Here is an 18,206-nt window from a genome sequence, read left to right on the forward strand (position 1 = left end):
AAAAAAAAAAAACTAAATTAAGTTTAATTTCTAAAACAGTACTGTAGGTGTAGATACTGATTGAGCTTGTTATTATTACTGAGTGAGCTGTGAGTTACTGTTAATCTCCTCACAATATGAAACAAACTCACTGTAGCTGTAGCAAAGCTCTGATATATTTGGATCTCTGAGGAAACAGTCATGCTCCTTTCATCTGCTGAGAAACACAGGGTTGCCAAGTGGCAAATGGCTTACAGTAGGAACTCACTCCTCAATGCACACGACAAAATGTCACCTAAATGCTATCTTGCATGACCCTGGTCAAACAATCATTTAAAAACTGAATCCGTAATTAAGGTAAATGTAACTTTGATCCTGTTGTTTTTGACAGAAACAGCGAAAAAGCTACTTGTGCAAGCCAATAACTGATTATTTCCATGTCAGTATGGTAAATTAATGCCTGTACTATGGAAGCCTTTTTGCACCATGGAATAAAAAAATTAAAAGGTAATTGTGACTTTTGATCTCACAATTCTGATTTTATGTATTTTTTCTCAGAATCGTAAGTTAAGAACTCACTGTGAGGAATAACCTTGCAATTCTGAGGAAAAAAGTCAGAATTGCAAGATGTAAACCCAGAATTGGAAGAAAAAAAGTCACAGTTAGCTTTTTTAATTGTTTTGTTCCATGATGGAAAAGGGCTTACATTCTGTAGAATGTAGCCAGAAAGAAGAAAAAGCATTTTCCATAAGCTGTTATGTGTATGGGATTTATTATATTATAACACTGAAACAGAGTATTATCATATCAGAGTACCTCTGCAAGCAGGTCTTGATTAGATTTAGGCAAACGACAATGAACACTGGCGTATCTGTAAGCAAGTGAAATGTTGCAGTCCCGTATGAAACTCTTGCTTGCTCTGTCTGTCTAGATTTCTCTCTATTTCACCAAACATTTCCCTTTAATTCCTCTCACTCTCACATACTCTTTAGGCTGGCAGGTACTGCAGGATGTGCTGGGCGATCAGAGCGGGGTCATAGGTCAGGGCTCTGCGCTTGCGGCTGTGTTTTTTGGGGGGCGGCAGGTCAGTGTCTATGCGCTTCATTCTCTGTAGGCCGACGTGTGGTGTTCTGTTGCTCTGCCCTGCAACCTCTTCGTCATCCACATCACCATCGAGCCGTTTCACCCTCAGCAGTGATGCCTCGGCGTGGGGGGAGGGGCCAGGGGCGGAGTCCAGGGACCGGCGGGAGCGTTTTAGGGCGGATCCTCCAGATTGCTCCATGTTGGCCACAGCGCTCAGATCCCGTTTAGCACGCTGGTTTGAAGGACCTCCCTGACTGCCACCCGATGCCAAGCTGGAGAGGATCTTCTCAACAAGGTACCTTCAAAATATAAAAATAGTTTTATGTTTGCTTGGTATTTTATTGATATTTTGAATGAACTTTTATTGTTATATTTTCTGTTAGTTACATTTGTGGTCATTTTTATATTACTATTTCTAATTGTAGATTAAAGTTTTTCATTTTTTTTATTTTTAAAGTTTTTTTTTTTATAATTTAGTTTTGTGCTTTTGTGATTTGTAGTAGTTTATTTAAATATTACTATTTCTTATTTATGTTACTAATATTTTGAATTCGATATTTTTTACTATTTTGTTTAAATTTTAGTTAAATATTTTTTACTAATTTGGATATGTTCTTTTCTCATTTTAGTTTTTTTATATTACTATTTACTTATCATTTTTTTTCATCTAATGATTTTTTCTATTTTAATTAATATTCTGAATTACCATTTGAACTATACTTTCAGTTTTCAGTTTAATTTCTAGTAATTTTGTTATGTGCTTTTTAAATTTATAAAAAAAAATTCATCTAATATTTAATATTATTATTTTAAATGAGTGTTTATTTCTCTATTTTAATTTTATTTTTAGTTAGATATAACTATACATAATTATGTATTATGTGCTTTTGTCAGTTTATTATCATTTTTTAATATCACTATTTATTTCTAATCTTATAGTTTGTTTTTAAAATCTAAATCTAATATTTATATTTTGGGTTTAGTTAAGATGTATTATTATTGTATTACTTATTTACAGTTATTTATTTTCAGTTATTCATTTTAGTGTTTCAGCTTATTTCATTAAACAAAAATGTTTTAATAGTTTTAGTTAATGATAATAACCTTGACATTGAGGCATTGGTATGGTTATGAACGGCATGTTTCCATTACCTGAGCATCTCTTGGTCTTTGTCCTGCTCTCTCTCTGATATCCTGTTGGTGTTTTGAGCGAGTCCAGCCTGCATCAGTCTCTCCTGCTTGTAGCGGTTGAGCAGAGCCTGAGTAAGCTGAGGATCCAGAAGGCCCTGCCATGAGGCCTGGGGCTTGGCCATGCTCACAGCCTGCTCGGTCTCATCGTAGTCTGGAGGGTATGGGCCCTGGAAATCACCCTCCTCCTCCTCTTCCTCTGGTTTGCCCTGTCCGTTATTCTGTGCCTCGTTTAGGAGACGCAGCATTGACGCCAGATAAACTGCTTCCTGTTCTCGCCTCTGATCGTTCTCCACCAGCCGCTGGAGGGCTTGTCCAAGACCTTGAGCTCTTAAGACCTCTGGTTGGTAGTACAGATCATTGCTCCGACTCCTGAAGTCAGCAGTGGGGTAAGACATCATCTGTGCCTCGTAGGGCACTGAATCTCGCAGGTCTCTTCGCAGACGGATTTCAGCTGCCTGGATGTCAAAGCTGCGACCTCCTCCACGCATGGTAGAGAGAGGCTGACAAATACAGAGAAGAGAGAAAGAAATCAAACTGGTTGGTGAAAAATGTCTCCTGTTTCGATGTTAAACAAATTTGTGCACAGTTTGGCACAGAAAATCTTATTTGTACTCATTGTTATTTATACATATTTGTATAAAATAAGTATTAATGGTCCCATCTAAAATGGTTTTATATGAGGTGTGCATATAGTATGAAATGTCCCTTACAGGAAATGACCATTGTTTTTTTCTACTTATTAGAAATTAGTTCCGTTGACTTATTATATTAACAGGTGTCTTTGGGCATTTTTTTTTTTTTTTTGGTTTTGCCTGCAGTAGCTTTGTGAAATTACGTTAAATAAAATTAGCACAGATTATTTAGTGGTTTTTAGTCTTTTTGGCCATTTCAGCTTCACTTTTGTTGTTGTTACAAAAAAAGTGATGATGCAGTATTAGTTCCGTTGATATATTATATTGACTGGTGATGTGTCTTTGTTGGGCGGACTGTAATTGATTATAATCATTTTGTTATGTTCAACTACACTTTTGTTTTTTGCTATGTATTGTTCAATAATTGAAAGCAATTAAATAATGTCATCTTGTTTAGAAAGTAATGTATTTCCTACAGAGGACCAACTCTGATGAATGGCAGTAAGGGCTGGAGATTTTATGATTAGTAGATTGTGACGTACAATTTTTGAGCACAGAAACACTCACCTCCCACTTCAGTGACACTTTACATACTAATCATTCATGCATTGGAGAGGAAGCATTAGTAAGCATGTTTCCTCTCCTCTCATCTGTACTCCCATCCTTACACCTCCTCTCCATCCCCACTGAGTCAGACATTCAATTACTACCACACTATTGAGAAGAAATGAAAGATGCTTTCTAGGGCCTGAAATCACTGTAGGGTGCATAGCAAGCACATTCTGACAGTATGACTAACCAGCTCCTCTTCAGCTTATATTAGTTCTGTCACTGGCACTTAAGATCTGTGTCCACCATTAACAGGGACGGACTCAAAGAGGTTTCGCGAATCATTTGAGTCAGTTTGGGAGTTCGGAGCGGGTTCGCGAATCATTTGAGTCAGTTTTGGAGTTCGATACGGGATCACGATTCACGAATCATTTTAGTCAGTCTGGGGATCGCAAATCATTTGAATCAGTTCAGGAGTTCGGTGCGGGATCGCGAATCATTTGAGTCAGTTCGGGAGTTCCTCTGCGACCACCTGCTAATAAGCCCAAGGGGGGACAAGGGGTATGTTTCTGAGGTACGACACTGCCTTGCGCAGCGGTGCCCCCAGACTCACTGATAGTGGTTTACCCATTTCTAGCACATACCACCTTACATGGTATATTAATAATGGCATATTCCCCTAAACATGTGTAATTGCTGATGTATGCTCATGACAGAAATGAAAGATGCATTTCCACTTACGATTTACTTTAGCTATTTTATTTATTTTTAATTACAATTTATTCACTTTAAATAAATTATAATCTAAAATGATAGGATTAAAATGAATTGTAGTTGCTCAACACCACAGGAACAGTAAAAAAAAAAAAAAAGTCTAAACTCCAGAGGTTCACGGAACAAGAAGGGGGAGAAAGGATGGTGAACTTGCATGTTAGTAAAGGCAGGCGCATTAAAAAACAAAAAACAAACAAACAAAAAAAAAAAAAAACAGTTTGAAACAGGACACACCTTCTCTTTTTAATTGATGATGGTGGTGCCTCACTTTCTCCATTTTTCGAATTGGAAAGCATGCATCTAAAAGTTCCTTCCCAGTGTGTCTGGTATGCACGTGCGTGTGCTGGCATGACAACAACGAAAAAGTTGATAACAAGCTAGTCAGCAGTTCAGGGTGTGGCAACAGTAGCGTGCTGAACTGTCAAGTAGTAATGCTCGTTAGGCTGCCTGGGGCTCGAGGATATAGAGCGACCAACTTTTTTTGAGCAAGCATTGATTACCCAGCAAACATTTGGACGTCTTTTGACCGTTGAAAAGACGTCCATCCGAGACGTCCCGTTATGGTTGAAAAATAGTTCCAAAATGAAAGTTGAACCGACGTCTTTGACGTCTTCTAGACGTGAACTGCACGTCTTTTCTGCACATCCCTGGACGTCTAAATGCGCCGATTTCTGGACGTCGTTGTCTTCTGGATTTTTAAATGCGTTGCTGCATAGTTTAAGTGTATGTATATAAAAGCCTGCATATAAAATAATCACACACCCACTGTGTAACATCGTGCAAGGCAATCAATTATGTCTTGAGGTTTAACACATCTTGACAAAAGTTCAAGATCGGTCCAGTCAGACATGAACGTCCATAAAACATCTTAATCACGTGTACATCACTAACACATTATTTGTGGACATATGCAAAAAAAGAAGCATGTTCTGATTTAGCACATTTTATTGTTTTTGAACAGTTTAGCATCTGTTAACCAAAATAAAATACTAATTACAAAATACTGAATTATTATATAAAGGGGAAATTCTTTCATTTACTCACCCTCATGTTGCAAACCTGTATACCTTTCTGTGTTCTGACCATATTGTTTTCACGTTTGCTTTACTGGGACAATGACAAATAAGAATCTTAAAGATGATAATATATTTAAAAATTTGTTTTTCAATGTTATCTTTGTATCCATTTTGGATTTCTGAAATAAGTTTACAGGCCTACCATTTTTTTTCATCAGAAATATGATTTAATGAGGGGCATCACTGAATAAAAAGGGCTGAAATACTCAATCTTAAAGTCCATTATTATTGTTCAAAATTTATATTTGAAGTGTTTATTAATGTTTTTAATATATAATATAAATCAATATTAAATGCATTTATTTTAAAATACATTAATCATATAATATTAAGATTATTATTAATATTTGAACATGTGGCATAAACACTTTGCAGGAGCCATTGTTGTCATGTGACAAGAAAATCATAAAACATAAGACCCTCATCATAAAATATGTTTGAAATCATTGCTTTTTATGAAATCAAAGTGGGGTAAATGTTTTTAAACTGTATAGAACCGACATTAATTAAAATATTACATTTCTGAGAATGTTTTCTACTAGAATGTTAAAAGATGGTTTCTTTTTATCAATTGTTTATTAATCTTGTCATTGACTTACACAGTTGTCTCATAAACACACAGATATTTGGAAGAATGTTTGTAACCAAGCAGATCTCACAATCCATTCACTGCCACTGTAGGAAAAATTATTATGATCGTAACATGAGGGTGAGAAAATGACTATTTTCATTTTTGGATGAACTATCCCTTAAAAACAAACTACAGTTGTTTGGCTCATTTCTTGTAACCTCCACCCCCATCTCTTCCTGGAGTGAGCTTCAGGTGTTCTGTCATTGCTGCATCCCATTCAGAGTCTCCACCTCTTCACAGCATCTGAGGGAAGAGAATACATTTCTTTTTAAAATAAATAAAATAAAACATTTGAGATAAATGACATGCACTTATTTTCAAAATATCTTTATGGTCTACAGCTAAAAAAAAAAAACCTTGGACCAAGATGAATGAATCATGAATGAAACATTAGAAAAAAAGGTAATCAACAAGCATTAGATTTTATTTTTATTGTACAAAAGGTGTTATGATTTAATGTGATGCCCTTGAGAAACACTCACAGTGTAACTGTGAGAAAGTGAACAGGACATTTCTTATAAGACAGGAGAGCTGTGATGTCCCCTGAATAATTAAAGCGTACCAATAATAATCACATCAATATAAGTAACTTTTAGCTTTCTAACGTTAGCTAATTTTAGCCATACTCAGTGAATTTCAGTTGACAACGTGGACATCATTTCTCTCGGTTCCTTCGTGTCAAACAAGTAAAACTCAAGCACGTTAATCAAATAATACAAAATGTACTTACCCCACGGTTTATTTTATGTAATTTATATCGACAAATCTCCCTCCAAGAGTCCTCTCCGAGTCCTCTCCTCCTCGTGGTGGTTGCCTGCTTGATGTACCGGAACTTCCGGAAGGGAACTTCCGGAAGAAAGCGAGATCTCGCGAGATAATCTATCCTATCGCGGGATTTTGTAATATCACGAAATACATCAGTATGTTTTGTGTCTACATCTTGGCAGCACCGTTTTGGCAATTACATTCAACTCAGACCGAAATTGTGACCGAGTATATATCTGTTTCACATGTATATGCATAGATTCAATAAAAATAATAACAACAAATACATAAAACAGGTTGAAATAATGACTAAATTGCAGCATTGCTTTGCAATCCCTTAACCACACTGGGCTCTTTGTGATTATAATTTTTTTAAACAAGATAAAGTGAATATATTTACTTTGTATATAATTTTTTTTTCCTGCTAGTCTTGCTTGGACATCTTTTCACAAACCATGACGAGACGTGTAAAAGACGTCAGTGGACGTCTATTCGCAACCTCTTTAAAACCTCTTAAAAACTACTTGGTGCACTTTAATTAAATATTGCAGTATTAATCAAGGTGTAAGCACAGCTTTTGCATATTCCACAAGGATTTCACAGAGGGTCATGATGGACGTGTAACGCACGTGTAAATGACGTCACTAGGTGACGTCCTCTCACAACCGATTCACAACGCGGGTAAATATTGAACTACACGTATCTAAAAGTCAAAGAAACAATTATACATGAAACCCCATATAACTATAAACGTGTACAAACATATCTGAATGCATTTTTAGGAAATCTTCTGCGTTACATATTTCTACCGATTTATGCCGTCCTACCGCGACTATTTTTGGCCGGCCACACGACGTCGCCGTCGGACCAATGTTTGCTGGGTATGCCTGGGTGACACAGTCTTTTGTGAGACGCATGAATTGGGCTTCAAACGCTGTGCGCGCACGCGCTATGCGGGACTGGTGGTCACCCTAGGCGGGTTCCCAAATCATTTGATTCAGTTTGGGAGTTCGTAGCAGGTTCGCGAATCATTTGAGTATGTTCGAGAGTTCGTAGCGGGTTCGCGAATCATTTGAATCAGTTTGGGGATCGCGAATCGTTTGAGTCAGTTCGGGGTTCGCGAATCATTTGAGTCAGTTCGGGAGTTCGTAGCGGGTTCGCGAATCATTTTAGTCAGTTCGAGAGTTCGTAGCGGGTTCGCGAATCATTTGAGTCAGTTCGGGAGTTCGTAGCGGGTTCGTGAATCATTTGAGTATGTTCAAGAGTTCGTAACGGGTTCCCGAATCATTTGAATCAGTTTGGGGATCGCAAATAATTTGAGTCAGTTCGGGGTTTGCGAATCATTTGAGTCAGTTCGGGAGTTCGTTGCTGGTTCACTAATCATTTGAGTCAGTTCGAGAGTTCGTAGCGGGTTCGCGAATCATTTGAGTCAGTTCGGGAGTTCGTTGCGGGTTCACGAATCATTTGAGTCAGTTCGAGAGTTCGTAGCGGGTTCGGGAATCATTTGAGTCAGTTCGAGAGTTCTTAGCTGGTTCGCGAATCATTTGGATCAGTTTGGGGATCGCGAATCATTTGAGTCAGTTTTGGAGTTCGGAGCGTGAATCATTTGAGTCAGTTCGGGAGTTCGTTGCGGTTTCGCGAATCATTTGAGTCAGTTTAGGAGTTCGATACTGGATCACGAATCATTTGAGTCAGTTTGTAAGTTTGGAGCAGGTTCGCGAATCATTTGAGTCAGTTTGGGGTTCGCGAATCATTTGAGTCAGTTTTAATATTTAATACTAGTTCTAATTACGTTTTCCAAGCGTGTTTGGGTGTAATATATGACATATTGTTTTAATGATGTGCCTTTTAACAGTATAAAGTATATTCAAAAACTAAAATCGTGCATAAAAAGTGCATGCATCTAGGCTAATGTAAAGTTACACGATGAAGTCATAGTGTGCGTGTGCATTTTGAGTGCGTTCTTTCACTGGATTATTCGATGTATTCAAATGCATTTATGAATGCATGTGAATGATCACAAAATTCAAGATATGGGGGTTAGAAAATGTATATATTTATATAATTTTATGTAGTTAATCAATATTACACGAAGAGTGCCATTTCAGTTTTTCTCCAAAAATCAGCATGATTAAAATGTGATATTAAGTGATGAGTGGATAAAGACTAAAGCAATCAAATAGTGAGAGAGTGATCTGCTCACCTGGTTATGGTCCATTACTGATAGGAGACCTGTGTTTCAGCAGTGATTTATGATCTAGAACCTTGAATCTGTTTCTCTACTCATGTTAACCACTGAAAAGAGCTAAAGCCTGAGTTTATAAACAAAGTGCTGAGTCATGACATTGTCTTCACCCTCTGTGTGCAAAGTAATTATTCTAAATGGCAAAGCGAGCACTGAGAAACAACTAGCAGCTCAAAAACTACAATATGTGCAAGTTCTGTGTTTGTCAGATTGATAAATGAAGTTCATTTATGTGGTATTTTAGGGCTGTTATGATTAATAATAAATGAGGCAGATATAGTGACGTCTGAAACTAAAGGAGCAGGATTCCTCTGGACGCTGTGTGAGTTTGATCAGTGACTCATTCTGGTCCATTATGATGTCTGTAGCACTTCAGACGTACACATTGCATGTGTGGTGATATGAATCTTGCTGTTAATATCATGAATTCAAGTGGTTTAGACGTCCTCCGGTTCCTTACCATTTGCTTCACTCTGCACCAATGGAAATGTTTCTAACGTAAACAACCATCTGCAAAGTTACTTTACAGCTCCTGTAGACTCCAGCCAAAGTGCTTTGTCACATCAATTTGCATATAGTTGTGTGTGTCATTATAAAATGTATTAAGAGATTATCAATACACTTCATGGGATTGGACTTAATAAAGATGCTTCATGTACCCACTTTTTTGCATAAAAAAAAAAAAATCAATAGCAAGTGTAAAAATTTTTTTACAGTAAAACGTTTTTACAGTTTGGTGTGTGTACAGATTAAGTGAATTTCCAATCAGTGTTGTGTTAGCTAAAACAATAAAAAAAAAAATCGGTAATTTATAAAGATGAAATTAAAAAAGATATTAAATGAAAAACAAATTTCTAAAAAACCTTAATAGAATCAGTGTTGTTATAACTAAAAATAACAAATTGTTTTCGGTAATTTAAAAAGTGGAGATAATTATTTTTTTTAATAAAATAAAAAACAAACATTTAACAAAAAAATTCAGAACAAATCAATCCAATCAGTGTTGTATGTTTTTCAAAATCCTTATCTAAAACAAATCTAAATCTAAAAAGCAAAAATCTAAAATCTATTTTTAAAATGAAATAAATATACTTAAATATATAAACTTACTTAAAAAAAACTTAAAATTAGAAATGTTGCCTTGGAAACTAACTGTAATAAATACTAATACTTATACTAATAATAATTACCAAGTTGAAAAAAAAATTAAAGGTAAATATATTAAAAAACTAAAACTAATAAAATGAAAAACTTAAATTAAAATGCAAGCTGAAAAATATATAAAATAGCTAAAAAAATTCAATACTATAATAGTATTGAAATAATACTAAATTAACACTGAGCCCAGTATATTCACATTTATTCGGTCATTAAATTTTTTTTTTCATGATAGAACATGAAGCTCATTTTACTAGGTTAACTGACAAACATATTTACAGTATAGATGGATGGATGGAAGAAAACTGAGAGTGCTCTCCGAAAGCTGTTGCCATGGCAGCGTTCCTCCTCCGCTTGGAGTGAAAGAGTGTTTGTTCTGCTAATGAGATTGTGCTTCCTCTGCCATTGATTTTATCACGTGTTGTCCTTCAGATATGGCCCCTAATCCTTTACATGTTCCCAAAATGACTGTAGCGTTTCCATTCAGCTCAACATGACTGTGTTTCAGTGACCGCTGCTGTCCATGGTGCTGAAAACATGAGCTCACACTAATGACTGCTACACTTGCGCTCTCAAGTCTTAGTCTCATGTCACTTTAAATAGTAAATTCAACAAGTACACATGACACATCATCTGTTATATAAGTATCATTCTGTCTACCTTGCTAAAATAACATGGAGCTCTGCGATTGAAAACTGAATGTAATATTTAATGTGATCTTGGGTCATTTGCAAGATCCTTTTGCTGTGCATCCATTTCTGCGCACTGCCTTTCTGAGAAATTTCCAGAATTGAATCAGGATTGTATTCAATAGTAAAGCCCTGTTGATATGTGCTCTGTTGTTGCCAGGCAATAATGATTTGTACGCCCTATTTCACGCCATCTGGCTCGACTGATCTCATTGTTCTCTGTGACATCAGTTAAGCAGAAATTTACACGCAGCCAAGCATAACATGAAAAGAGCACAAATAGTACATTGTGTACTTTCACATATTCAATATGACCCATGTGCAATGATTCACAAGTAATTGAAATGAAATAGAAAAGTGCCTCTAAACACAATGAAATTGTCATTTAGCACCAAATGCAAACCTCTGTACAAATTGTATAGAGGTAAAAAATAAGAAAACATGCAGGTTAAGATGTAACTATTGAGAAATCAAAGTGAATTACGCACTCAGTCTCAACAAACACACACGATGAGGGTTTGGTATGGTGTTTGCTTTACCTTTGCCTCTGGTGTGGGGATCTGGAACAGCGTCAGGGAGAGGAAGAGCAGAAGAGAGCTGGTCAGAAGGCCCGACATCCTGGAGGAGAGAATGAAGCTGCCCCTGCAATGAAGAGAAACGCTGCCACCAAACACCAGCACAGAGACTGACAGATCCAAACAGAGAGAAACACAGAGAAAGAGAGAAAGAGAGAGAGTGGAGAGCAGAGAGGGAGGAGCTTCATTGTTACTCCGAACAGAGATGCATGAAAGAGGGAAAAAAAGAGACAGTGTTTGTGATTTTTGCATGGTAAAGCTGATGAAAATGTTTTACTGCATGCATACAGTAGGGCTGGTCCAAATAAAAAGATTATAAGCTTCGAAACTTCGGTAGTAATCAACACCGAATATTCGAAGCTTTGGAGGGGGCTGAACATATTATTCTCTAGAATAAAAGGCTGCAATCTCTGTGTGTTTGTCTGTGTTTGCCAAGAACAGTTCATCCAATCGACTTCATGAGTGGTCCGTGTATTGCTGCGGATCAAAGGAAGTGCAGTGTCACATTTTGGTGCAATTTGGACACGCGACACGTTCAGAATGAATAAACTTTTAATCTACAGAACAGCGCGAGCCGGAAGCGGTGCTTCACGCGGGCAGGGCTTATATTCTCTTAAAACGTACACACTGTTCTAGTGACACGACAAATTATTATAAGGGCTGGACTGTACGTTTTTGTGATCACTTCCGTATTCGCAAGTATTTTCCAAGCAAATAAGTGCACGTTTTTATCATATGTAAAATAACTTATTAACATGGCGGATAAAAGCAGCTTTTTTTTTTTTTTTTTTACACCAACAATATACGTAGAAGATAGAAGATTTTTCAAACTTGATGTGCTGTTGTGGTAGGCCAGTTTCAAATCGCATATTTGGCACACAGCCTTTGTCTTGTCCTCACACAATTTAAAGTGCTCCCACACAGCTGAGGTCTTCGGCATTTCAGGTCTTCCCTTCCAGATGAACTGAATCATGACGTTCACTCATGGACGTTTCATATTCAAGCGCGAATGAGAACTGTTTTGCGGGGATGTCAGGTGTTCAAAAAAAAAAAAAAAAAAGAAAAAAAGAATATTAGATTATTTACACCTGGATCTGATAAACAAATTAGAAGATAGCACCTTTAGTATAGAACAATGATCCCTTTCTTCTAACAGTTTGTTGTCATAAGTTATGACAACAAACTGTAGAAGAAAGGGATCATTGGGGTTCTATATAGAACCATAGGGTTCTTTACTCAACTACAAAGAACCTTTTATGCTAAAAAGGTTCTATAATGACAAGAAAAAACCGTGGAAAACGTAATTATAACTAGCTACTAAATTAGTTAAAAATGCCTATCCATATACAGCTATGATTTGCGAACCCCAAACTGACACAAATGATTCGCGATCCCGCTACGAACTCCCGAACTGACTCAAATGATTCGCGAACCCGCTACGAACTCCGGAACTGATTCAAATGATTTGCGATCCCCAAACTGACTCAAATGATTCGCGATCCCGCTACGAACTCCCGAACTTACTCAAATGATTCGCGATCCCCAAATTGACTCAAATGATTCGCGATCCCTCTACGAACTCCCGAACTTATTCAAATGATTCGCGATCCCCAAATTGACTCAAATGATTCGCGATCCCGCTACGAACTCCCGAACTGACTCAAATGATTCGCGATCCCGCTACGAACTCCCGAACTGATTTAAATGATTCGCGATCCCCAAATTGACTCAAATGATTCGCGATCCCGCTCCGAACTCTCGAACTGACTCAAATGATTCGCGAACCCGCTACGAACTCCCGAACTGACTCAAATGATTCACGAACCCACTACGAACTCCCGAACTGACTCAAATGATTTGCGATCCCAATACACATAATGCTATAAAAGTGTGCACATTGAGAGAAATAAACAGCAGATGTTCATGTTAACAACTTCTTTAACTATTTAACTTTGTTAATAAAGTAAATAAAGCGAAAACATGAATGTTTTAATGCTACTGAATAAAAATAAACGATCCACTGGAAAGTCTCTGCTCATCATGACAGGACCTGAATCAGTAGCCGTGTTTCCACTATCGAGCTAAGACCGGGCGTGCTAGTGCGTGCCAGGGCCAGTCGCGTTTCCACAGTCACTTCCGGCGCTTGATCGTGCCTCGCCGGGGCTTTTTCGGGGCCAACGGCCAGGGTTTTTTTGCCCGACGAACACCTTGGGAACAAAGCGGGCCAGCTGGGGCTAGAGGAGGGGTTATGAACAAAGGCGGAGTTTCTCCGTGTCTGGAGAGCGTCAGCGCGGATCATTTCAGAAAGATAACAGCAGCATTAAAGACGTTTTAAAATAAGTTGAGCTCAAAACTCACTCTTAGTTAGCAGCAAGTGTTTGAAATAACTTGATCCGATGTGGATTATAATCACTAAACAAGGCAGAAATATTTATAAGCGATATAAAAGACTATGCACGCTAAACATTAACGTTGCATAGTAAACATGGTAAAAATGACCTCTTGGATAAATCAGACGTCAGCTTCTTATTCTTTATTACAATTGTGTATTTATTAAGTAACATTTTATCTGTCGTCTCGTTTCAAGAGTTTAGCTCCACGTTGCATATCATCAAAATATAATAATGATTTTTGTTCTGGAGCTTTTATAAAAATAGAGTCTGCGCTGAGGATCATTTCAGAAAGATAACAGCTATAACACCAGCATTAAACACTTTTTTAAATAAGTCGAGCTCAAAACTCACTTTCAGTCAGCAGCGAGTGTTTGAAATAACTTGATCCAATGTGGATTATAATCACCATACAAGGCAGAAATATTTATAAGCGATGAAAAAGATATGCACGATAAACATGTTACCATAGTAAACATGGTAAAATATGACCTGCTTGAAGAAATCAGACGACAGCTCCTTATTATCTATCACAGTCGTGTAGTGAATGTTACAGACATAATTCACCATTGTTAAATGTAGTTCTGTACACTGTGTTCTGCATAACTGTTCAGGGATCGTGGTCCCTTTAAATGATCGGAATGCGTGATGACGTAACACGCCGGTCAGCGCCATTATTCTGTTATTCTGTTTTTGCTTAGAAATAAACGACACACGCATTCGTGTGCTCAAAGTGAGAAGTTGTCTCTTGTAAATTACTGCAATTCCCACAGTCGTGTATTTATTAAGTAACTTATATTATCTGTCACAAGCCTCGTCTCGAGAGTTTATCTCACGTTGCCTATCATAAAAGAATATAGCCTAATAATGTTTTTTTGTTCGGGACCTTTTATAAAAATAGAGATATTATCATTAATTCTAAATGTGACGGCTACTGTGGCTAATAAACAGAAACAGACTCGACTGAATAAGCAGGCTATTTTCATAAGCGTTAAAAGTAAATAAATAAAATAGAAATAAGTGTATTTATGTGTGATTAATTTTGAGTCCTGATAAATTAAATCAATTCTATAGTTAAAACATAGATGCTTTTGAATTTGAATATATAACAAAGCATGCAAACAAACGGCCTCTTTTATCATGTTTGTTTTGTGATCGTGCATGTTCCAGTGACTTATTTCTTAGTTTTCTGATAACTTCTCTTTGATGGTGAAATGATGAGGTTGCATGACGTTGTTCTGAGAGGCGTGTAAAGGGCGTGTTTTAGTGACGTGCAGCGGTGCTTCAAGCTCCACTGTGGAAATCCTGCGCTATTCTGGCCTCGGTGCTACTGGCCCGGGGTTATGAGCCCCGCCCGGCCCACTTTAAGCCCTGGCTCGTACTGGCCCGACAGTGGAAATGCGGCTAGTGAGCTGCGTCTCGGGCCGATGACGTCACTTCCATGGAGGCATGTTGTACACGCCCCCGTCCATTGACTCCGCCCCCACGTCAAAACAGTGCCACAAAGAGTGACGTTCAGAAAAGTGAAGCGCAAAGGAAAAATGGTATCATGGTATCGCAAGCTCAAACTAGACTGACACGCAAAATAAAAGCAGCGTTGCAAATAAATTAATAGATATGACCATGGATAATATGTATTGCAAAATAATTGCTTTTGCGCTGTTTCATTTGTTTTGCAATTCTTAATTTTTGTTTGCAAAAAGCAAATGTATTTTCCTCAATACTTTAAATAAAATGTTTTAAATTTGTTTTTGTTTTTATTGTTTTTGTATATTTTAAACTAGGTAAATCTTTCTGATTTATTAAAATAAAAAGTCACATACATGGATTTTTCTGGGCTAAGCCCCGGATCTCCACTCACCACCCCTGGTTTGGACCCATCCATTGCTCATGTGACCAAAAGTATTAGAACAGATTTAAAATAGATTAAAGTGAATAAGATTTACCCCTGGTGGCTACACAGACTAGGCTTAAGCTATTTCCAGACTAAAATGCATATATGAGCGGTCTCAACTGAGAATATCTTGCTCTGACATTAGGATTGGTCCGACAGACGATGGCAGACCCCCCTGCACGTCTTCTGGTTCCCAGCAGTCAGCAGAAGTGGATAAAAAGTTTACATTCGAAATCTAGATATTTATCTTACAAAAACGCATGGATTTGCTACAGGTGGATTTTATTCACCCCCTGGAGGTACGTGAGGGATGTTTTATTACACACACTTTATTTCTGAACTGTTGACAACAAACACTCACTTACCCCATTGAAAGGCTTGGAAGAGCAAGAACAATTTTTAATATAACTTCGATTGGATTATTCTGAAAGAGGAAAGTCACCAGGGATGCTTCGAAAAGATTTTTCATTCTTGGGTGGACTAACCCTCTAATTGTTTCTTGGTAATTTGATGCAAAGGTGACATAATACAAAGAATGGTGTTATTATACATACATTAAAAAAAAATGATTCGCGATCCCCAAATTGACTCAAATGATTCGCGATCCCGCTACGAACTCCCGAACTGACTCAAATGATTCGCGATCCCGCTACGAACTCCCGAACTGATTTAAATGATTCGCGATCCCCAAATTGACTCAAATGATTCGCGATCCCGCTCCGAACTCCCGAACTGACTCAAATGATTCGCGAACCCGCTACGAACTCCCGAACTGACTCAAATGATTCGCGAACCCACTACGAACTCCCGAACTGACTCAAATGATTCGCGATCCCAATACACATAATGCTATAAAAGTGTGCACATTGAGAGAAATAAACAGCAGATGTTCATGTTAACAACTTCTTTAACTATTTAACTTTGTTAATAAAGTAAATAAAGCGAAAACATGAATGTTTTAATGCTACTGAATAAAAATAAAGATCCACTGGAAAGTCTCTGCTCATCATGACAGGACCTGAATCAGTAGCCGTGTTTCCACTATCGAGCTAAGACCAGGCGTGCTAGTGCGTGCCAGGGCCAGTCGCGTTTCCACAGTCACTTCCGGGGCTTGATCGTGCCTCGCCGGGGCTTTTTCGGGGCCAACGGAGAGGGTTTTTTTGCCCGACGAAAACCTTGGGAACAAAGCGGGCCAGCTGGGGCTAGAGGAGGGGTTATGAACAAAGGCGGAGTTTCTCCGTGTCTGGAGAGCGTCAGCGCGGATCATTTCAGAAAGATAACAGCTTTAACAGCAGCATTAAAGACGTTTTAAAATAAGTTGAGCTCAAAACTCACTCTTAGTTAGCAGCAAGTGTTTGAAATAACTTGATCCGATGTGGATTATAATCACTAAACAAGGCAGAAATATTTATAAGCGATATAAAAGACTATGCACGCTAAACATTAACATTGCATAGTAAACATGGTAAAAATGACCTCTTGGATAAATCAGACGTCAGCTTCTTATTCTTTATTACAATTGTGTATTTATTAAGTAACATTTTATCTGTCGTCTCGTTTCAAGAGTTTAGCTCCACATTTCTCTTTGATGGTGAAATGATGAGGTTGCATGACGTTGTTCTGAGAGGCGTGTAAAGGGCGTGTTTTAGTGACGTGCAGCGGTGCTTCAAGCTCCACTGTGGAAATCCTGCGCTATTCTGGCCTCGGTGCAACTGGCCCGGGTTTATGAGCCCCGCCCGGCCCACCTTAAGCCCTGGCTCGTACTGGCCCGACAGTGGAAATGCGGCTAGTGAGCTGCGTCTCGGGCCGATGACGTCACTTCCATGGAGGCATGTTGTACACGCCCCCGTCCATTGACTCCGCCCCCACGTCAAAACAGTGCCACAAAGAGTGACGTGCAGAAAAGTGAAGCGCAAAGGAAAAATGGTATCATGGTATCGCAAGCTCAAACTAGACTGACACGCAAAATAAAAGCAGCGTTGCAAATAAATTAATAGATATGACCATGGATAATATGTATTGCAAAATAATTGCTTTTGCGCTGTTTCATTTGTTTTGCAATTCTTAATTTTTGTTTGCAAAAAGCAAATGTATTTTCCTCAATACTTTAAATAAAATGTTTTAAATTTGTTTTTGTTTCTATTGGTAAATCTCTCTGATTTATTAAAATAAAAAGTCACATACATGGATTTTTCTGGGCTAAGCCCCGGATCTCCACTCACCACCCCTGGTTTGGACCCATCCATTGCTCATGTGACCAAAAGTATTAGAACAGATTTAAAATAGATTAAAGTGAATAAGATTTACCCCTGGTGGCTACACAGACTAGGCTTAAGCTATTTCCAGACTAAAATGCATATATGAGCGGTCTCAACTGAGAATATCTTGCTCTGACATTAGGATTGGTCCGACAGACGATGGCAGACCCCCCTGCACGTCTTCTGGTTCCCAGCAGTCAGCAGAAGTGGATAAAAAGTTTACATTCGAAATCTAGATATTTATCTTACAAAAACGCATGGATTTGCTACAGGTGGATTTTATTCACCCCCTGGAGGTACGTGAGGGATGTTTTATT

The 18,206-nt window shown here is 38.0% G+C and overlaps 1 protein-coding gene across 1 annotated transcript; it reads right to left on the reverse strand.

Moving 5' to 3' along the window:
- On the reverse strand, window positions 1-11,437 carry LOC113080123 (uncharacterized). The gene is made up of 3 exons (XM_026252348.1): window positions 11,312-11,437; window positions 2,215-2,753; window positions 1-1,361 (listed from the first exon to the last, which is right to left on the reverse strand). The coding sequence occupies exons 1-3, from the start codon at window positions 11,387-11,389 to the stop codon at window positions 968-970; spliced, it is 1,011 nt and encodes a 336-aa protein (XP_026108133.1). The 5' UTR covers window positions 11,390-11,437; the 3' UTR covers window positions 1-967.
- Between the last annotated feature and the right edge of the window lie 6,769 nt (window positions 11,438-18,206).

Source organism: Carassius auratus, unplaced genomic scaffold, assembly GCF_003368295.1.
Source record: "Carassius auratus strain Wakin unplaced genomic scaffold, ASM336829v1 scaf_tig00030267, whole genome shotgun sequence".
In the NCBI taxonomy this organism is placed as follows: domain Eukaryota; kingdom Metazoa; phylum Chordata; class Actinopteri; order Cypriniformes; family Cyprinidae; genus Carassius; species Carassius auratus.

Coding starts and splice junctions, on each gene's coding strand:
- LOC113080123 (XM_026252348.1), bottom strand. CDS start 11,389: ATGTCGGGCCTTCTGACCAGCTCTCTTCTGCTCTTCCTCTCCCTGACG. Junction 2,754..11,311: donor TCCCCACACCAGAGGCAAAG/GTAAAGCAAACA, acceptor TGTATTTGTCAG/CCTCTCTCTACCATGCGTGG. Junction 1,362..2,214: donor AAAGACCAAGAGATGCTCAG/GTAATGGAAACA, acceptor TATATTTTGAAG/GTACCTTGTTGAGAAGATCC.